Genomic DNA, 22,362 nt, shown 5'->3' with positions numbered 1-22,362 from the left:
AGCCTGTCCTTCGCAGCTCTGAAGCCGGGCATTGACTTGTCTCTGGCTGTGGAAGTCCTAGATGGCATTGTCTCCCGACAGAAGGCTGTTTGGTCTACACTGGCAGTCGGTTGTTGAGTGTGGCCGCCTTCCTGAGTTCTCTGAGCTGGATCTCCTGGGTGACTTGCTACAGCGTCTCCGTGAGCACCTGCGGCCTCACCTGGTCCTTCATGTCAGGGCGACGGCTGCTTCCCTTAATCCCACCAGCCAAGCTCCACAGGCTTCAGACTTTCCCTCTGCAGCTTCCCCGCCTGCCTCAGCCTTCACAGAACTGAGAATTTGGGCCTTGTTCTGGATCAGGCTTTGGCTTAAGGGAATGTGTTCCTTCCAGACCACTCAGGCTTTCTCCATATCAGCAATAACTTTGTTTCATTTCACTTTTTTATTCTTGTGTTCACGGGACTAGTGCCTTAATCACCTTCAAAAACTTCTCCTTTGTATTCACAACATGGCTAACTGTTGGGCACAGGAGGCCTTTCCCACTACATTTAATCATTTCCAGCTTTTGATGTGGTGAGAGATGCAGGACTCCTCACTTGAATACTTAAGAGGTCAGTGTAGGGTTATTGATCAGCCTAAGAGCAATATTGTTGTGTCTTGTAGAATAGAGGCCTAAGGAGAGGGAGAGAGATGGGGGGACAGCTAAGTGGAGCAGTCAGAACATACACAACAGTGATTTTCTTTTTTTTTTTAAGCTGAGGGCAGACGCTTCATTGATGAAGCCCCCCAGGCTCCCCACAGCATTAAGTTAGCCATCTGATACAGGCACAGCTCATGGCACCCCAAAACAAGTGCAATAGTATCATCAAACACATGTATCATCAAGATCACAATAACAAATATAATAGTGACAATATCTGAAACATTGTGAGGATTACCAGATTTTGACACAGAGATAACAAAGTGAGCAAATGCTGTTGGGAAGATGGTGCCAGTCAACATTGCGTCACCACACATCTTTGTAAAAAACTACCTGCAAGGTGCACCAAGCGAGGTGTGCCTGTACTTAGGACATGGGGGGGGGACGTTGTATCCTTCTGGGCCCGGGAGTTGCCCTCAGCACCCGCTCCTGGTCATCTCCATGCAGGCAAATGAAGGCTTTGTGCAGACTCCGCTCTTCCCTCAGCCCCTGGGAAGAGAGAAAGACCATCTAGCACCCATTTCAAGTCAGGTTTTGTTGAAATCCTAGTGACTGTAATACTTGACATGCTTCAAAATATTATAGGTTCCAAGAATAATTTATACTTTCAGTGTTAATTTTCCCATAAATAGGATGTGTTTCAAATATTTTTTAATAAAACGAAAAAGTTGGTAAGGCTTAGGACCTACCTTAATATATAAAAGAATAAATTACTTCTGAAGAAAATAATCAGGCAGTATATTTTCATTTTAGGCACAGGCATTTGATTCCAGAAAGAATGATTTGTCTTGTTTTCTTTGTGAATTTATATCAAATATAAAAGCGAATCAATACTAACTCTCAAAAGTGAGTGTTCTTTTTATAGCAAGCATTTAAGGTAATGAAGTGCTTAGTCTCCAGGGTTCTCTCTTGTGCTGCGGTCTTGCCTGCCAAGTCACGCTGCAGTGTTCTTGCGGCAGTGATGACCTCTCCCGCAGAGAGGCGTGTGCGGGAGGGGACTCGGAACAAGGCTTGTGCCGGACTGTAGTTCTACTAGAGAATAAGAAGGATGGATTGTCAGACTGTGTGATGTTTAAAGGCTAATTTAGGAAAGATAATTTAAAGAAATTTTAAAAAGCTGTGTACATAATCCTAAAGGATGTTATATCCTTTAGGAAAACGCTTGTGTAAAATACAGATATTTTAGTTAATTTCTTTGAGCAGGGGCGCCTGGGTAGCTCAGTTGGTTAAGCGTCTGCCTTTGGCTCAGGTCATGATCCTAGGGTCCTGGGATCGAGTCCCATGTCGGGTTCCCTGCTCATTGGGGAACCTGCTTCTCTGTCTACTTGTGCTCCTCCCCCACCCCCCAATATGAATAAATAAAATCTTAAAAAAATGTATTTGAGCAAAGTCTTAGGAATATTCATGGAGGTACGAATAATTTGAGAGACTAGTTTTTTCATGGGAACAGAAGTTGTGTATTGCTGAGACAAGCAAAACCTTTTGTGCCCCAGGAGCTGGGAGCAGACCGCAGTCAGGGGAGCTGGGAGAACGGGCTGGGGCAGCGGGCAGGAGGCTTTCCGGGCCAGTGAGGAAGCATGAAAGAAGTTAAAGCTGGAGAGTGTTAAGAATAAATTTGTGCTTGTAGATGTAGCAGCCCACCTGGTGGCCTCTGGGGTGGGAGAGCTTGCTGGAGGTCGAGCTCTATAAACTCTTAACCAGCCAGTTTTGGAGACTCCCCAGGTTGGCGAAAGCTTCCGCCTGCTGGAGGGTATGCACCCCACCTCCTCGGGGACAGGAATAATGCACTGGGGACCCTCTGGGACCTCCCCCATGTACCTCTTCATCTGACGACTCATTTTTGTCCTTTATAACAGACCAGTAAGCCTAAGTGAAGCTTTTCCTAGATTCTAGAGCCATTCTAGAAAATTACCAAACCTCATTTGGGGGGTTGTGGGAACTCCTGAGCCTGCGGTATGTATGCCCAGCAGAAGTGTGAATAGGCCAGTGCTACTTTTGTGGCTGGCATGTGGCGTAGAGGGGGGCTTTGTGGGATCTGATGTTGACTCCAGGAAGAGAGTGTCAGGACACACCCGGTTGCTGCCAGAGAATTAGTTACTGGTGTGAAAAAAAGACTATGTGTTTGAATGTTTGGATTTTGAGAAATAAGACTATTGTCTGTTACTGGGTGTCAGTCATTAACCAGGTGGAAGAAATGGCTGGATCAGGGGGGTGAGGCAGAGCTAACCAAGTGGGAGTCTCGATCTCCGTATTTCGGAGCACAAGCCACGTAACCAGGCACTGGGCAGGGCTTGCATACGCAGTTGGAGCAAAACTGCATTATTTTGTCGCGGATGCATGTGGAAGGGAGTCCATGGGGATCGAAGTGGGCAGTAAAGATGGTGGAATTAAGGGCTGGCAGGCTACAGGGGCCGCAGGTAGGAGGAGTGATTCCCAGCAGCTGTGGAAGGGGGGCCAGCAGGGCTTGCTGCAGGCATGTCTGGTTCGTGATCTGACACGACGCTCCTGCCCAGACCGAGGGGTGGCTTGTACCCCTGAAGAGGACCATGTGTGGAAATTGGAGTTGGGGAAACAGACCAAATTCAAGTGCTAGCTGTGTCAGTCTTTAGCTGTGGAAGTTTGTCACACTACTAAAGCTTTCCGAAACAGCAAACAACGTTCGTGTCATTTGCTACAGAAGTTCATGTTTTAGTCATTCTGGGCGGCTGGTAACAAAGACCTCAGACGAGGTGGCTTAGACCGCACACATTTACTTTCACGGTTCTGGAGCCTGGAAACTCCCAAAACCAAGGTGTCAGCAGATTTGGGACTTGGTGACAGCCTCGTTCTGGGCTTGGAGAAGCCTGGCGCTCACTGAGTCCCAGCGTGGCTGAGAGCTCTGGTGTGTTCCTCTAATAATGTCACCGGTTCCTTCCTGGGGGGCCTGCTGTCATGACTACCTCTAAACCACCTCCAGGCACCACCCCGTTGGGAAGTTGGGCTTTGAGGAGTGGATTTGTGTGGGGCAGAGGGGGCGGGGCAGTGGTCTGTAGCCAGCAGTCTTTGTAAGGGTTAATGAATGTGTGTAAATTTCCAAGCAGAGAATCATATTTATTAAACTTTTATTTTGTCTTCCTTATTTTTTGGAGTCTAGGTATAAGGAGGTGAGTTACGTCTACTTTTGTTTTTGATATAATACCATTTTTCCATGAAATACAGTTAAGTACTAACAAAATTTTGGTATGAATTTAGTTTGCCAAAACTTGTTTATTTATTTTTAAAAAAATTTATTTGTTTATTTGAGAGAGAGAAAGCACAAGCCAGGGGAGAGGCAGAGGCAGAAGCAGACTCCCTACTGAGCAGGGAGCCCTACTTGGGGCTTGATCCCAGGACCCTGGGATCATGACCTGAGCAGAAGGCAGACGCTTAACTGATGGAGCCACCCAGGCGCCCCATAAAGTTTACAATATTTTTATGTTTTTTATTTCTTTAAGAGACTTTTTAAAAAAAGATTTTATTCATTCATGAGAGATAGAGATCCACACATACAGAGGCAGAGGGAGAAGCAGGCTCCCCAAGGATCAGGGAACCTGATACGGGGCTCGATCCCAGGACCCTGGCATCATGACCTGAGCCGAAGAAGGCAGATGCTTAACCCACTGAGCCACCCAGGCGTCCCAAATTTTTTTTTTTTTTTTTTTTTTGGACAGAGAGATCACAAGTAGGCAGAGGCGGGGGTGGGGGGAGGCAGGCTCCCTGCCGAGCAGAGAGCCCGATGCGGGGCTCAATCCCAGGACCCTGAGATCATGACCCGAGCTGAAGGCAGAGGCTTAACCCACTGAGCCACCCAGGCGCCCCAAGTTTACAATATTGTTAAATATAGGATTTGTGAAATGCTGAAGTGTTGTTTGTGCTGTTGATTAATGTAGGACAGTATTACAGGTACAACTTTACCAAAATGTTAGATTGAATAAATAAATTTCCTCATATAATGCCTGCATTCTGCATTTTCTAAGTCAGGGGCTTTTAGGTTTGGGGATCAGGAAAGGAATTAAATAACCCTATGAAAAACTTCCTGTTAATTTTTAAGCTCACTGATTTTCATTTCCTTGTCTGCGGGGTGCCTGGGTGGTGCAGTTGGTTTCAGGCTAGATCCTGATCTCAGAGTCCTGGGATCGAGCCCTGGGTCGGGTTCCATGTTCAACATGGGGTCTCCCTCTGTCCCTCCTGGTCCCGCTGTCTTTCTCTCTAGAATAACATCTTTAAAAAAACCCTCAAAAAACAAAAACAACTTGCTGGTTAACTTATGAATTGAGTGATTTTCATTCCCTTGTCTGAAAATAGCAAAGAATATTCATATTTTACTTACTAGCAGTGGTAGCCGAAGCCTTCTCTCATTTACTTCAGGCAGATGTGAGAGTCCCCCCCCCCCCCCCCCACTGCTCTGAGGGCCCATGGCATGCTCTTGTAGGGGGAGTCAGGGTTGCATGAGGGGTCTCCGGGATTCACATTCATGGTGTCTGGGAATGGCGGGTAAGACTGGAGTCTCTTGGCTTCTCTTTCCTTGCTCAGCTTTTCCAGCATATTGCTTGTACTCTGTGTGACTGGAGCTCCAGAGGAGGCGAGGGGGTGGCGGAATTCTTGAGAATGCGACTGCAGGTGAGTAGAGATGGGATCTTTCTCTGGAAGGATGCTCTGCTGCCCATGGATGGGAAGCCTTCTCTTGGCCTGAGTCTTCTCAGCGCATCGGGCTGTGCTTGGGGATCTGGGCTCCATTCAACTGTTCTCAGGACTCAAGGATACTTGCGTTTGGTCAGGGATTGATCAGGAAGTCCTCTCCTTCGCAACATTCACACGAATGTATCTCATTCTCCGTTCACGGTGTCCTTGCAAAAGACAGATAGGCAGGATTTTCTTTTCTTATCCATTGTGCGGTCTTAGTTGGGAGATGGTGTACTCCTTAGTGTTAGTAACGTGGTGAGGGGCACGGTTGGTGCCGGAGGGGACAGGTGTTCTCACTGTTTTCCAGAGAATGCAAGAAACCTCTGTGTAAGAGAAGAAAGAAGAAACATTTTTTCCTCTCAATTTTAAACTTACAAAGTTCGGTTAACATATACTTGAAGTTTGGAAGCTTCCAGAGATGACTAAAATTCTCTCTACTACCCTTATCTCTTTCACTCACTTTCCTCTTTGTGATTAAACTTTATTAAAATTGGAACTCTGAAAACAGTGCCTGGGGAGTAGTTTTAAAAAATTAGCTGTGCATTTGGCAGAATATGTGTAGAAATTAAAATAAAATTTAAAATACTGAAGCACTTTTTGAAGGACCAAGAGAGGCTGGAACTAATTGAGAGGATTCTGTTGCCTTTGAACAGAAAAACAGGATTAATACACAGAGAACCGATCCGAGGATAGCTGCTGTTGAGAATGGAGAGCTCGCTGCCAGAGGCATCACTGTGGGGCCACCCTCCAGAAGAGCAGCCCCAGGAGCCCCTCACGATACTGTCTGCTCTGATCTCTTCTAAAGATCAAGTGAGTTTTGTATGCCTGTGGTGGGCCTGGCTTCATGCGTCTCTGCCTGTTTGTAGGGAAGGGACCGATCGGTTGTGTGGCCCTTGTTGGTGGTGAGAGAAGCGTTTGCACATTAGCTCAGTAGAAATTGCAGCCCCAGCCTGTATACATTTGTCCTTCTAGTGATCTCTGTGAACCCGGGGCTCGCACACCTGACCCAGGATCAAGAGTCACATGCGCTTCCCACTGAGCCAGCCAGGCGCCTCGCAGTGCTGTCTAATGGAGGTGATAATTGCCAACCAGCTAGTCAGAATCACCAGTTTATTGGGAAATCATCGGGTGATCTCACATCGAGATTCTGTGATCATGAAGTCGTTCTGTGATTACTGTATGTGTCTGTTTCTCAGTGTGTCAGGAGGCACAGGCAGGTCAGCATGGGAGCATGTGGGATTTGAGCCACACATGGAGTTTGACCTATCCACACTGCTCCCCCTTCGCCATCAGTATCCCGTTGACCGTTCTCTCCTGTGGATTACTGAGCGCGGGCCTGTTGAAACATACTGTCTGTGATGTTCTAGGAGTCCGTGACCTTCAAAGATGTAGCCATAGACTTAACCCAGGAGGAGTGGACCCTGATGGACAGGTCGCAGAGGAAGCTGTACATTGATGTGATGCTGGAGAACATCACTCATCTGGTGTCCGTGGGTGAGTCCACCACCATCTGTCCGTTTGCTTGTTCATCTATTGATTGATAAAGCTGTAGGCAGGGCCGCTTCCACATACTCCAGTGGCTCTCTGCCCTAACTCGTACTCCTCTGTGGCCCTTCTGTTCTGACTTGATGAAATTTATAAATTATTTTCATCAGGTCTGTTACATAATAATTTGGATATAGTCTTCTTGGTTCAAATTGTGTATCTTTCTACTGCACTTTCTCCAAGACCCAGAACAATGCTGGGAATACAGTGAATAGTTTTTGGATGAATAAATCAATATCTTACATATTTTCTGCTCTGGGCACTATGGTGAAGTTTGAGCACAGTTGAAAACCAAACATCCTGTACCACTTTCCGCATAAAACGCCACGGTGTATTCTAGTGGAGCGCATGTTATCGTCTTCCTTTGGAAATAATGGTAGCCACCCTGTGAGAACATTCATTTCATTTTTTCTGGATGCACACGCAGAGCCTTCTGCACCCCTTTGAGCTGGGGTCTTGACCACAAGCAAAGGTCTTGACTGACCGGGGTGGAGGGTCAGGCTGAGAACCATTGTCGATGTTTCCAGTGTTGAAGGCGCTATTCTCTGGGCTGTTGTGCAGGGTGCACATGGTCCTTCCTCCATAAATTTACGTACCATTCTCCCATTGATCTAGGCTGTCAGTTTTTCCAAGCAGATGTGATTTCCCAGTGGGAGCAAGGAGGGGAGCTATGGAGGGAAGACAGAGGACTTGCCCAAGGCTGGAATCCAGGTGAGCTGGGGACACGGGCTCTGTGCGAGAAGTCTATCGAGTGAGTGAGCAGGATCTCACTGATGTTGTGCACGTTTGCTTGAGCGAATGAGAACTTCAGAAGACCAGTGGCCAGGGAGCCTGCTGCAGTCCTCAGGCCCTGTCATTACTGCTCTGTACTTGAATTTGACCTCGGGGAAGGGATGTTCCTGTCCTCACAGGAGGTGAAATTTTACCTTGTGGTCTTTGTCATGATTTTCTCTCTCTCTCCTTTTTTTTTTTTTTTTTGTAATGATTTCCACTCATGTTTTCTGCAAAGCCCATCATTATTTATTTTTCTTTTTTGAGATTTTTTTTTTAACTGTGTGTGTGTGTTCCAAGATTCATTGTTTATGCACCACCCCCAGGGCTCCATGCAGTCCGTGCCCTCCTTAATACCCACCACCTGGCTCACCCAACGCCCGATCCCCCTCCCATCCAAAACCCTCAGTTTGTCTCTCAGAGTCCACATTCTCTCATGGTTTGTCTCCCCCTCCTATTTTCCCCAACTCACTTCTATCCATCTCGCAATGCCCTCTGTGTTTTGAGTTTTTTTCTAGTTGATATTATTCTAAAGTTTGTGTGTTTATTCACCAGTATTGTTCTCAGTTTCATGTTATGTGGTCATGCAGTGGTGACTGTTTGAAACACACATGGGTCTTGTGTATTTTCAACACTTTAATTCTCCTCTACTCAAGATATTCCTTAGGTTTATCTCTTCCTGTCTTCAATTATTTCAGGCTTAGAAAACAGCTATAAAAAGGAAGAAACAATATCTATGCAAGATATCTTCAAGGAGGACCCATCTGACTGCGGCATAATAGTAAGTGTCCTGAGGACAGACCGTGCCTGTCTGTGTTGCAGGCCTGGGAGTCGGATAAGTTAATCACGTATTGTCAGGGAATGTGGTAAAAAATTGAGTTTGGGGAAGAAATTAGCCTGGACTTAGACAGTTTTGGCTCTCACAAAAGGATAGTTTTGTAGACATGGTTTATTTGCATGAAACATGATGTCTTCAGAAACACTCAACTCTCCAGTGAAGATGCTACCCAGGTGTTTTATAACAAAAGATTCACGGCAGCCGAACTTTCAGCTTCAAAGGGGAAAAAACACTGCATTGATTCTGTAAAACTCTATTAGGAACCAAAAGAAGAAAAGGGAGATCCACACACAGATGAGGGCAGGAGTAAGTAGTAAAGGAGAACGAGGCCAAGTCACATCTACTCGGGGACTTAGAACACCCAGCCTTGGCGGCTGGCGAAGCCCCGTGGAGACAGCCTGGCTGCAGTCCCGAAGGAGAGGCCTGGGCAGAGCGTCCTCCCCTCAGGAGGGATTTCCCACTGAGCATCCCCACAGAGGCCGTAGTTCTAGGGCAGATGACGGGGTCTGGAGTTAAACATTTGTCTGCCTCCGCGCAGTTTGGAGTGAGCTGCATTTCGTGTTACCACGTCTCTGCCTCTTCCGGGAGCCTGGGCTGTGTGTGTTTGCCTCCATCCGGGGGTCCGTTCCAGGGGCCCGGCCCAGCCTGGAGCAGGAGGGGTTGGGAGGCAAGACTTCCAGCTCTTGGCGTCCAGACCAGAAGGGCCCGTTCTGACCTGGAGGCCAGTTGAGGGCCACTAACGAGGCTCCTGAGGTCACTTATGCTGCACGAGTCTCACACACAGCACTGTTGAGCCTGCCTGCGTTTGTGCGGGTCGGGGTAGAAGGTTGTGCTGGACAAATCCCAGAAACCTCCAGCCACACAATACATTCGTTCCTTGAGTTGTGCATAATATGACACTGTATGTACCTGCAAGGCTCTTCTGATATATCCACAAGTCCGACAACATATAAATAGTATAGTAAATGTAACTATGCATACAGCATCTGTTAGGAACCCTCCTCAACAGGGTAACCAGTCCAACAACTAGGGGAAGTATTGATTGGATTAACAGTTGGTAATGGAAACTTAGCACTGTCGCAAGCATAGATTCTCATTTAAAACTGACATCATTGGGCGTTTGCTTTTTCAGTGTTACATATGTATACTCACCGTCATTGGACAGGGTGATGGCTGTTAGTCCTATAGTGAAAGTTTTCTTGACAAGTTTGGTCAGTGAGGGGAAGAAGACATCTGACACGTTTTGGGGAGTAACTCTCGTGTCTGTCATGTCGCCAGCAGGCGAGTCCTGTGTGGAAAAAACAGTGGGCCCAGCAGGTCAATGTTAGTGGTGTCCTGGTTTGGTGGATATAGCCTCAGTTGGAGCCCAGGTGACAGGACAGCATAGAACCTAAACATGAGTGTTTTATCATCAGAGCCCAGGAGTGTTACTGTAGTGTCCCCTCCTTGAGCAATAACCTTAGCAGAAGGGAGAGTATTGGCAGGTGGCTTTGTAAGGTAATTTAGCATCTGCATATTCTAGCATATTAATAGTGGCTAGAAGAGTTTTGTCTTATGGCCTATTTGTACATAAGGGGTCTTCATCTGCCCTAATGGGGTCTCATTTTGCCTAGTAGGTCTATTGTTGAGGATTTTTAAATCCTCCATTAAGTATAACTTCCATTTTGATAAAGACCCACACTTAATTTAAAAAAAAAAAAAAGATTTTATTTATTTATTTAGCAGAGAGAGAGAGAGAGTCAAGTAGTCAGAGAGACAGGCAGAGACATAGAAGCAGGCTCCTCGCTGAGCAAGGAGCCTGATGTGGGACTTGATCCCAGCTCCCTGGGATCATGACGTGAGCCGAAGGCAGTGGCTTAACCAACCGAGCCACCCAGGTGTCCCCACCCTTAATTTTTTAAATTGTTGTTTAAGTAATCTGTTTATCTGTGTCATTAATTTAACTGCCTGCGAGTAGTAGGGTAATTATGATAAATCCATTCAGTGTCATAGGAGGGGACAAAAGCTTTTATTAATTAGTTGTCAAGTGGGAGCCGTTATCATTGTGGATTTGAGTAGGTATATCATAATGGAACAGTCTCTAAGGTTTTGATAGTTTTTTTTAGTGGGAGAGGGGGAAGCAGGCTCCCCGCTGAGCAGAGAGCCCGATGTGTGGCTCGATCCCAGGACCCTGGGTTCATGACCTGAGCTGCAGGCAGCTGCTTAACTGCTGAGCCCCCCAGGCGCTCCTGATAGTTTTCTTCTGGGTGGCATGAGCAGGTGGGCCGACTGTTAAATACCCAGCATAGTACCAGTGTGTAACCACTGCCCCACAAATGCATTGACCGCCTCGGAAGCAAGGTAATGGCCCCACAGAATCCATTTGCCAAATTTGGGCAGGGAGTCTTCACTGCTGTATTGGCCCTTTGTACAGCTGTGGAATTTCTTGCTTTTGCCAAATCCGACAAGTTGGATATTTTAATACGGTTTCTTTCATGGCATCCCGAGTGGTGGGTGTCCCACAGTCCTGTGCCCACCTGTGAGTGACCTGCCTTCCCAAGTGTCCGCTTTTCTTGTTCGCCTCTTGGGCTAGTCCAGTGTCCGTCACAGGCTCAATTCTGTCTGCCATGGTAGGGTTCGTGAGGTAGCTGCTTTGCTGAAGGTCTGCTCTGTGGAGGCAAGCACACTGAGCATCTACACGGAAACAGTAATTTTAGTGTTTGGCACGTGACCAAGTGTCTTTCCATAGGCATCTTCAATAAACGCTGAGTAGTAACCAGTTGTGAACCTGTCACACCAGAATTCTTTGGATGGAAAATTTATGAATCAGTTAAGCTCAAAAGTGTTAAATATCCTTAAGTTCTCTGCAGTGAGAAGTCAAAAGTGCAAGCCTGTTGCAGTTATCAGTGCTTGAGCACTTGATCCTGTTTGGAAAAGACCTAGACTTGGAAAACATTCAATCCCAATTTACTATCCAAGCAAAACCTCAAAGGTCCAGGTTACCAGAGACCTTGAAAGCTGTCTTAGCATTACCCATGAAGACTTTGTGACACTAAATGAGCCGTTATTTTAGGTCCTCCTGTTGGTGACAGATTGCAGCTGAGATAGCATGGGCTTATTTGACCTCTCTTAACCTTTAGGGGTTGCACATGATCTCTAGAATACTCATGGCATTTACCCAAACATCATAACCTAAGACTGAACGACATTTGTTTGGCATTGTTTTCCAGGTGACTTAACACACTGAGTAAAATGGCCTCGTTGGTAAAAAAGACTTCATCTGCAGTTGAAATCTTGGGAAGTTTGTTAAAACCCTAGAAAGTTTTAAAACACATGCCTAAATGGATTACAGGTCCTTTAGGACCTGATAAAGACAAAATATAGAAACTGGCTTTTCTGGGGAGACAGAAAGAAAACAACTATTTACATCTTCTTAGCAAGTACAAACCAATAATTAGAGCAACTTTGTCTTTTGAACAGAGAGAAAAGCAGAATTTTAATCTTTACCATGTACTTTTAAAATCCACTCATTTACTAATTCTGTCCTTACCATACTTAAAATTCCAAAGATCTTCCTGCAGAAACCTATGACTTTACTTTGCATTCCTATTTTGTCCCAAACCATTTTTGTCCAAACAGCCAGTCCCATCCAGGACAAAATTTACCTTCTTTTACCTTCAACAAAACCTACATTCCTGTGCCTTGCATCTTTTTTACATATCTCCTACTTCTCTGTATACAGAGTTGTTTTCCTCACTCCTGTCTGTCTTCAAGTACAATCTCTGAAAATGCTGCGGCTGTTTCAGTGTGTTCAGAATCCACCTCTTTTAAGACTTTGTTTAGTGCGGCATCTTGTACTTGGAACATCTCTTTGGGAGGAATTCTTTTCTCAGAGTCGTTAGAGTATCTCTTCTCACACTTGCTGGGTGATGCCCCTGCTGCTTAAGGTGGCTCCGTCTGAGAGCCTGATTCTCACCATGACTGCAGTCTGTACCCCTCTCATCGTCATCCCAGATGTCGCCATCCCAGGGGTCAGGGCCCCACTCACAACCAGCAGAAGCCATAGCTACGTGCACTTTCTCAGTGTCCCTCTTCTCGCTTTTATTTCTACCTGGCCATCCATATGGCTGGTTTTTCAGGGTCCTCCTGAGGGTCCCCCCACTCAGGAATATCTACATCAGCGTGGAGGTTTCCTCAGAAAGGGTATGTCACGAGTCCTGCTGACTACAACAGTTATGTTCCACATAAAAGATTCAGGGCAGCTGAACTCCGCTTCAAAGGGTGAAAAAACACTGCATTGATTCTGTAAAAATCTATTAGGAACCGAAAGAAGAAAAGGGAGATCCACATACAGATGAGGGCAGGAGTAAGCAGTAAAGGAGAACGAGGCCGAGTCACATCTACTCGGGGACTTAGATCACCCAGCCTCGGCGGCTGGCGAAGCCCCGTGGAGACAGCCTGGCTGCAGTCCCGAAGGAGAGGCCTAGGCAGAGCGTCCTCCCCTCAGGAGGGATTTCCCACTGAGCATCCCCACAGGGGCCGTAGTTCTAGGGCAGATGACGGGGTCTGGAGTTAAACATTTGTCTGCCTCCGCGCAGTTTGGAGTGAGCTGCATTTCGTGTTACCACGTCTCTGCCTCTTCCAGGAGCCCGGGCTGTGTGTGTTTGCCTCCGTCCCGGGGTCTGTTTCGGGGGCCCGGCCCAGCCTGGAGCAGGAGGGGATGGGAGGCAAGACTTCCAGCTCTTGGCGTCCAGACCAGAAGGGCCCGTTCTGACCTGGAGGCCAGTTGAGGGCCACTAACGAGGCTCCTGAGGTCACTTATGCTGCACGAGTCTCACACACAGCACTGTTGAGCCTGCCTGTGTTCGTGCTGGTTGGGGTAGAAGGTTGTGCTGGACAAATCCCAGAAACCTCCATCCACACAAGTACACAACAGTAAAAATGTACATGTGGGAGTTGAATACCCCCATGTGCATGTAAGTAACCTGGGGAAGATTTTAATTAGAGATTATCACTGAATGGCCAGCCTAGAATTTATATAGAACTGAATTCATATTCAGAGAACTGAGTGGATAAATATATCTGAGAAATCCTATAACAGTCTCATCTCTTTCCCAACAGCCGAAATATCACCCAGGAGAAAACCCCTTTGAACATATTGGGTATGATGAAGTTTTCAGTCAGACCTACACATTGACTCAACATGTCTTAACTCACACTGGACAGAGACCCTATAAATGGAGTGAATGTGGAAAACATTTCAGTCATAGAAGCGACCTTTATAGACACCAGAAAACTTTCATGGAAGCAAAACCTTATAAATGTAATCAGTGTGATAAATGCTTCCATAATAGAAGGAAGCTTTGCATACACCAGAGAATTCACACGGGAGAGAAACCCTATAAATGTGATGAGTGTGGGAAAAACTTCAGTCGAAACTCACATCTTCGTTCCCATAAGATAACTCACACAGGAGAGAATCCATTTGTCTGTAATCAGTGTGGGAGTCACTTCAGGTATTTTTCATCTTTAACTAGACATAAGCATATTCATTCTGGACAGAAGCCTTATGAATGTCATCTGTGTGGGAAAGCCTTTGTTCAAAGTTCTTATCTTAAACAACACGAGAGAACTCACACTGGAGAGAAACCATATAAATGTCTTCTATGTGGAAAAGCCTTTGTTACAAGCTCTAATCTTCGAGAACATGAGAGAACTCACACTGGAGAGAAACCATATAAATGTCATCTATGTGGAAAAGCCTTTGTTCAAAGCTCTTGTTTTAGACAACATGAGAGAACTCACACTGGAGAGAAACCATATAAATGTCGTCTTTGTGGAAAAGCATTTATTACAAGCTCTTGTCTTAAAAAACATGAGAGAACCCACACTGGAGAGAAACCATATAAATGTCTTCTTTGTGGAAAAGCCTTTGTTACAAGTTCTAATCTTCGAGAACATGAGAGAACTCACACTGGAGAGAAACCATATAAATGTCCTCTATGTGAAAAAGCCTTTGTTACAAGCTCTAATCTTAGAGAACATGAGAGAACTCATACTGGAGAGAAACCTTATAAATGTCATCTATGTGGAAAAGCCTTTGTTACAAGTTCTTGTCTTCGAGAACATGAGAGAACTCACACTGGAGAGAAACCATATAAGTGTCCTCTTTGTGGGAAGGGCTTTGTTACAAGCTCTTGTCTTAGAAAACATGAGAGAACCCACACTGGAGAGAAACCATATAAATGTCCTCTGTGTGGGAAAGCCTTTGTTACAAGCTCTAATCTTAGAGAACATGAGAGAACTCATAGTGGAGAGAGCCCATATAAATGTCCTTTATGTGGAAAAGCCTTTGTTGAAAGCTCTAAAGAACTTGAGAGAACTCATACTGGAGAGAACCCATATAAATGTCCTCTGTGTGGAAAAGCCTTTGTTACGAGCTCTTGCCTTTGAAGACAGGAAAGAACTCACTCAAAATGTACTGAAAAATATGGAAGAGCCTTCAGCCACAGCTCTAATCTAAAGCAAATCGAGAACTCATAAGTGGGGGAAATTTATGGCCATATTCATTATGGAAATGCCTTCATTTAAAATTTATCCTTACACAACATGAGTGAACTCCATTTGGAGGAACCCTATATTTAACATCAAGGAGGAAGAGACATTAGCTGATCTGTGGTTGTAGGGTGACAAGAAAATTCAGTCTGAATGATAATCTAATCTCCCTAGAATGGGAAATTACACGGGAAAATCTTTGCAGAAGGAGGTTGCTCAAGGAGAATAACAGAAAAATTGATGCTGGGGAGCTTATTCATTGTAATATGCATGGAAAAAAACCCTTTACTAGTAGAAAAACTATTGTAGGCATGTGAAGTTTCACACTCTGTAGAATAGTGAATGAATGGAAGTCTTCAGTGATTTTTAATTCCTTAGTCAACTTGCAATTTCTCACACTGTATATATGCCATTGCTAAAATCTGATGAAAGTTTAGAGTTTGCATCAGAAATCCCTGACTAGGAAAAACATCTATCAAGAATGTCTAACCACACAGTTTAGACATTAATTTATATTTTTTGCTTAATGGCCTATTATAAAAATGTAAGAAACATATGTAGGATTGTGACATCATCTGGGAATTCTAAATGCAGCATTTTATGACAAGAAGCAATGATTTTTTTTTTCCCCTTAAGGGACTAGTACGTAGAACTGCATATGAAGCAAAGTTGTTGCTAAAAATACATTATGTTGGTCAGGCCTATTTTTTCACAGCAATAATTACTGGGTTCAGCTAGAAAGTAACTAAATATTAACCAAAAAACAACACAAGATGATGTGTCATTACTACATATTGTTAACCATGTATGTAGATCATAATGATGAATTAAAGAGTGATAGTTTGTGACTGAATTCGGCATTTGTTTTCATTTTAAGAATGGCGTTATTGAGACAACGAAGGGTATAGCCTGACGATTAGTGGGATCAGTTCAGCATCAGGATATAACCTCTATTTGTGCATCCAACATAGGAACGCCTACTTAGAGGGGCTCCTGGGGGCTCAGTCTGCGAAGCATCTCATTTTGTTCAGGTCATGATCCTGGGGTCCTGGGATTGAGTCCTGCATCAGGCTCCCTGGTCAGTGGAGAGTCTCTTCCCTCTACCCCTCCCTGCTGCTCATGCTCTGTCTCGCTTTTGACTCAATCTTTTGAAAGTGACCACTTTCATATATAAAACCTAAACCCATGTGAAGGGAGAAACAGTAATACAGTGATAGAAGGGGGGCTTTAAAATACACTTTTATCAGTGGATAAGTCATTCAGACAAAATCTGTACAAAAACATGAGCCTTCAATGACACATCGGCTCAGAAGGATCCTGAGCACACCACACCATCCGTGAGCAGCAGCATGCCTCCCCTTCTCAGGTGCACACAGAAATTCTGCAGGGTTCACCAGATGTTAGTACCAGTGGACAATGCTTTTCTTTTTTGCCCAAGTCATGTAGTTGCCCTTCTATTTCTCGTAAAAACCCTTTGCTTTCACCCCATACATGAGACATTTCTGGTTACTCTGGGATCTGTGCTTCCCAAATCACAATTCTTTAGCCCCCAGTAAACATTCGTCTGTCTCTTGGGGCCGCTCTTGTTTTCTGGTTGGCAGATGTTTGCCTTCCTTTCTTAGTCACAGGTACTACAGAGTGAGATCTAGGAGCCGACTTTGGTAGGAAGTCACCAGTTCTCGGGATCCCTTTGGCAGCCCCCCCCGCCGCCAATGAGTGTGCTCCCTCTGTGAGTGCCTCAGAAGACCCCACCATAGAGCACCAAACCTTGGAAGGGAAAGAATTCCCCTTCACCCTTCTAGATTCTTGGCTCGGATACCCCACCCAAGATGAGGTCAAGGGCACAGAGGGATGGGACCCCTAGACAGGAACTGAGAAAGAACATTGGGCAGAGGGGACTGTGTGGTGAAGGGCAGCACCTAGGGACACAGCACTGACCTCATTGGTGGGGGGTGGGCGGGTATGGTAGGAAGGGTAGGGTGGGTGGGGAGGAGGAAGGGACTATGCTGGAGGGAGCCGGTGCTCATGTTGAGTGGAGGCATAGGGTTGGATTAGGGGAAGCAAAACCAGTTCAGAGGACATGAGGGCAGGAGGAGAAGAGTCAAGGCAGGGTGAGGGAAGGAATCAACCAAGGCAAAGTAACCAGATGGGCCCCCTTGAGTCCCTGGCCTGTGGGGGAGAACGGGGCCTGAGGTGATGTGAGCAGGGGGGAAATGAAGCCCTCAGACAAGAGTGTAGGGGAGAGGCTGCTTTTTTCATTATTTTTTTATTCATTTCACAGAGAGCTAGAAAGAGCACAAGTAGGCGGGGGTGGGGTGGGGTGGGTAAGCAGGCTTCCCGCTAGTGGGGGACCCGATGTGGGGCTTGATCCCAGGACCCTGGGATCATGATCTGATCTGAAGGCAAATGCCTAACGACTGAGCCACTCTGGCATCTCGAGGCTGCTGGTTTGCATGTGAAGGGGCTAGCAAGTACTTTGGGGTCCACAATAGTAAAATAAAGCAGCAACAAGACGCATGATCTCCCATTTCCGAGCTGAGATGGTAGGTCGTTGCACTGGGTAGAGAACAACGTGGCCCAAGTCACTGTAGGAGCTCACACAGCTTCATCATGGTCACCCCCAGGTTTTTTATTTTCATTCCTTTGTAAATGCTTATATTTTAATTTACATTTGCTTATCACTAACTTTCTGAACTTGATAAGTTTAATCATTTGTCAGCACTTTGTTTTATTTAGTTGGATTTTCTGCATACATAGTCACTTCATGTACAGGTGTCTTTCTCAATTTTTCTGTTGAACGTTAGGATTTTTGCAGTGTGTAGCTACTGCAGAGGACGTCCCCTGTAGTGAGCAGACCATTCCAAGGGGCAGTAAGGGCCCTGGGGGAGAGCAGATGGTCCTGTCGTGGCCAATTATGGGAAAAGAGTCATTACGACCTAGGATGTAAGTGGAAGGTTTTCTCATGCACTTTCTAAATGACAATTTTCTAACATTCATGTCTTCAGTGAGGGTTGGTCAGGTCCCTCAGGCTGGTAGTGAAGTTGGGTTTTTTGAATTTTGGGACATTACTACTTGTTTGTTTAAGATTTTACTTCCTTATTTTAGAGCAGGTGAGCAGGGGTGGGGCTGGGAGAGGCACAAGCAGAGCATGGAGCCCGATGCAGTGCTGGGATGGTGACCCGAGCCAAAACCAAGGGTGGGCCTCTAAACTGAGGGCACCATCCATGCCCCCTACTTGTTCGATATTTAACAAAACATGTCTGGTGCAGGGATTTTTGCCTGGTGCGGGCTCTACGGGCTATGAGTGAGGAACAGTGGCACTCACAGGCCTTCAGCCTGGCTTGGTGACTACAGAGGGCAAAGCGCTCTCCTGTGGGAGGAGGGTGTTCACTGAGGTGAGGTGGCCCCATATCAGACCACACGAGGATGTCTGTGTTTGTCCCTTACAGGTTTGGTGGCTGACACAAGCACGCCCATTCCTGACCCCTTGGAAGCATTCAAATTGCTGTCTGTGTGATCACTGACCCTACGAGACCCCAAATCACCAACTCTGCAGAGCGTGACCCCACACTTACAGGATTTCCACTACACATTTCAATAACTCTGCCCCCAAGATTCTGTCCAAACTCCCATTCAGAGCCCCCATCTCTGGTGCCCACAGCTCCCACATATCTGAACAGTTCAGATCCTGGATTCTAGTCTTCCCTTCTCCAGAGCCCCTGCAAGGCTCACAGGCCTGACCCCACAATGCCGGGCGCACTTTTCCCAGGCCCCCCCAAGGGCGTGCTCTGTGGGCCTTTGCTGGACTGCTGAGCTGGTGCCTTCCACCTCCTGTGGGCTCTGAAACAGTCATCACATGCTCTGATCCCACAGTGAACACAACACCCTCAGCACACACAAACCCTAACACAAGCATGTGCACACACGAGATCTGATGACACATGTCTGTTCTGATAGTCACGTGTGCACCTTCCACACTGACCACACTCAATAGACAAATGGCCAACCCCTCAAAGGCAGACAAACCAGGGGAACAACTGTGTGCAGATCTTGGGAAGATATCCTCTGGCCACACAGACAGGCAGTCTGGCTGCACGTGTGTCTGGATCTTGAGGCATTTCACACTTGGGCATGGACATGAATGGCTGGGGCTTGGAGGGGAGAGGCTCAAGACACGGGGACAGATGCGAGCTGACCTTCCTCAGAGCCTGCAACATCATTCTTGGCAGAGAGTAGAAGAGACCAGTGGATCCTCTTACTAGGCATTTGATACAAACACATCAGCAAGAAGAGTAATGGGAAAAATGCAGAAAGGGGTGCCTGGATGTCTCAGTGGGTGAAGGCAGAGTCCAGATGATCAGTTAGAGGCTTTGTGCTCAGAACAGTCCTATTGCTCTTAAAACGTGGATATAAGTGTTTTGTACATAAAAATATTAAAGCATTCTTTGCTTGAAAATTTGTGAAGTAAAAGGATGTCAGTTTGCCAGGAGTGAGAGGATTTTGTGGGTCCAACCCACAAAATCAGAGAGCAACTGCAAAGCCTGGTTAAAATACACAGAACTTTGAGAACATTGTTATGTCGATGCTTGAACAGGTGTTTGACGTCCAGGGCAGGAGCATTGTCTCGTCCTCCCCGGGGTTTCTACTGGGGCAAGCTGAAAATCAGCAGGAGGGAGAACGGAGTCCCAGGAGAGAAGGGCAGCCTTTCCGGGCTTAGTGGGAATAAGGTGGAATGCCGTGCAAGCAAGATACTGGGGCTTCTGCTTCCTGATAAGACATGGTGAGTCGAGGTGAGATGACAGTAGGAAATACTCCCTTAAAGGGTGTAATTATGGAAGTTGAGAGAGTTGTGGGGCCAGAAAGGATTCCCTGAACTGAGATACCTCACAGGAGGAAGCCCATGTGGGGGTGGTAGGACCTGCAGGCGTTTCCACCCCTGCAGAACTTGCTCAGTGTGGATGTCGTCAGCCTGAAGGAGAAAGACTTCATGAGCGAGTGAAAACAGGCTGGTGGGTGGGCACATTCCCCCGGAACAGGACTGCAGGCTCTGAAGGGGGGGTGGCAAGAGAGGTGGTATAATAAAGCCCCACGGTTTTTGGGGGATTGCTTCCAACTGCAGGAAGACATCTGCAATGACTATTTTAAGATTTTATTTATTTGAGAGAGTAAGAGAGAGCACAAGCAGGGGGAGGAACAGACTCCCCGCCGAGCAACGAGTCCCATGTGGGGCTCAATCCCAGGACCCTGGGATCATGACCTGAGCAGAAGGTAGATGCTTAGCTCACTGAACCACCCAGGCGCCCCCATTACTTTTGAAGTTTTGATGGCAATACTGACTGTCCTCATAAAGGAAGATAACTGTTGCACTATCAGACTTTACTTGATCTGTTAATAATTTCTGATGATTTTTCATAAAGTACCTTCTCCAACATGAATTATCTTATTTTCATAGAAGATTTTATCCTTCTGGTAATTTTGTTTTCACTTATTTCCTGTTTTAGCAGTTACCCTACACTAAATTTTCTTGTGGACACCAAGGCGATGTTTAGCCTAATGAGCATGTGTATTGGGTACAGACGTTGTGTTCCGTGGAGTTTAATTATTTGTTTGATTAAAACACATTTCTGTAGAATTCTTCCCATATAGTTTTTGCATAAACACGAGCATGTAATTTTCTCATTCCTATTAATATGATTGTTTTAATGAATACTGTAAATCTGAATCACACTCACATCCTGACATAAAGGTCACTTGATCATGCTACAGTATTTACTAGGTGCAATGTTTACTTGTATTTTGTGTAATATTTCAACATTTCTTTGCATGTGTCATATTTGTCTGGCATGTACTTTATGGGCCAGTTTATGGAAAGGTCTATTCTCAACCTTGTATACACTCTATAAAAAGCGTTGGAAAAGACCGACTACAGCAATGCTTGCAAACAGGTAAAGTGAATTGCTTTTTCAATGAGTTCATTAGCAGAGAGAGGCTCTTGGACTCTGTGAACTTTGTGGTATGTGTGTGTTCCCTTCTATTAATTTCTCTGTTTCTTTGACATAGAACACAAATTCATGCTTTTACTATTCTGGAATAAGCACAATAAATCCAAGATGAATCTTTTTCTTTTACAAGATTTTATTTATTTGAGACAGCACCATCAGTGGGGAGGGGGAGAGGGAGAAGCAGGGAGCCCGACATGGGACTTGATCCCAGGACCCCAGGATCATGACCTGAGCCAAAAGCAGATGCTCTACCGACTGATCCACCCAGGCGCCCATGACATTAAGTTCTTGTTACATTCTTTTTTTTTTTTTTTAAGATTTTATTTATTTATTTGACAGAGAGAAATCACAAGTAGGCAGAGAGGCAGGCAGAGAGAGAGGAGGAAGCAGGCTCCCTGCTGAGCAGAAAGCCCGATGTGGGGCTCGAACCCAGGACCTGGGATCATGACCTGAGCCGAAGGCAGCGGCTTAACCCACTGAGCCACCCAGGCGCCCCTCTTGTTACATTCTTAACTCTTGACACATTCTCCTAATGTTCTTCATGGGATCCCATTTCCCCATTCATCATTAAATGATGGTGCCACTTGGAAATTTGGATTTCAGCATAAGAACCCGCAGGGAAGGACAGCATTTCCTGAAATGTGTGTGCTTCTCTTCATCTGAGTCTTGCGATGAGGTTCTCCCCAGATGGTTTTGCTGAGATCCCCTTTTGGGGAGAGAAGGGGAAACCTGGAGAGCATATTTCCAGCTCTGACAGTGCTCAGGGCCCTACTACCCCTCGTGCTTCTCACTCTCCTTCCAGCCCAAAGGTCTATGAAAATGTTATTACCTGCTGTTGGGGGTTTCCTCAACAGCCAGCCCAGGCCCACATTCGTGTTCGTTCTATCTGTCCAGCATTCCGCGGAACAGAAGTCCAGCAAGGGAGAACTTCTATAGCTAAGGTTCTTGCTTGTGCCACCATAGTACGTGACTATAGGATTCACGTTCTCATTCTTGACTTGATGCTTTGCTGCTCTGACACCTGGCAACTCAGACCTCTCTCCCCTGCTCGGCTGAGCTCCTGCCGTGGGCTACATGGGCATACTGGGGAACGGTGATATGGGCTCCATGGTGGGGCTGTCAAAAGGGACGAGGAACCCTGTGGGCTGGCCCTCAGCAGACACAAGGGATGGAGACTCTGAGGACCTGGCAAGAACCCCCAGCAGAGGGATCAGAAATAAGCAATGACAGACATGGGTTGTGGGCACAGGGTTTGGACAGTGAAGGATATGGCATGGCGATCCTGGAGAGCA

The 22,362-nt window shown here is 46.1% G+C and overlaps 1 protein-coding gene across 3 annotated transcripts; it reads left to right on the top strand.

Annotated features, from left to right (window-relative positions):
- Positions 1-5,316: 5,316 nt before the first annotated feature.
- On the top strand, positions 5,317-21,196 carry LOC125090480 (zinc finger protein 431-like). Of its 3 annotated transcripts, none has more exons than XM_047713174.1 (5): positions 5,317-6,190; positions 6,748-6,874; positions 7,541-7,636; positions 8,395-8,477; positions 18,518-21,196. In XM_047713174.1, the coding sequence occupies exons 1-5, from the start codon at positions 6,086-6,088 to the stop codon at positions 18,590-18,592; spliced, it is 486 nt and encodes a 161-aa protein (XP_047569130.1). In that variant the 5' UTR covers positions 5,317-6,085; the 3' UTR covers positions 18,593-21,196. The 3 variants fall into 3 exon arrangements, with proteins under 3 accessions (XP_047569130.1, XP_047569138.1, XP_047569120.1); XM_047713182.1 differs by lacking the exon at positions 18,518-21,196 and adding an exon at positions 15,946-17,024; XM_047713164.1 differs by lacking the exon at positions 18,518-21,196 and adding an exon at positions 13,635-15,921.
- Positions 21,197-22,362: the final 1,166 nt, after the last annotated feature.

Source organism: Lutra lutra, chromosome 2, assembly GCF_902655055.1.
Source record: "Lutra lutra chromosome 2, mLutLut1.2, whole genome shotgun sequence".
In the NCBI taxonomy this organism is placed as follows: domain Eukaryota; kingdom Metazoa; phylum Chordata; class Mammalia; order Carnivora; family Mustelidae; genus Lutra; species Lutra lutra.
Note: the sequence above shows the minus strand (reverse complement) of the source record. Positions and strands in the feature narration are given on the sequence as shown.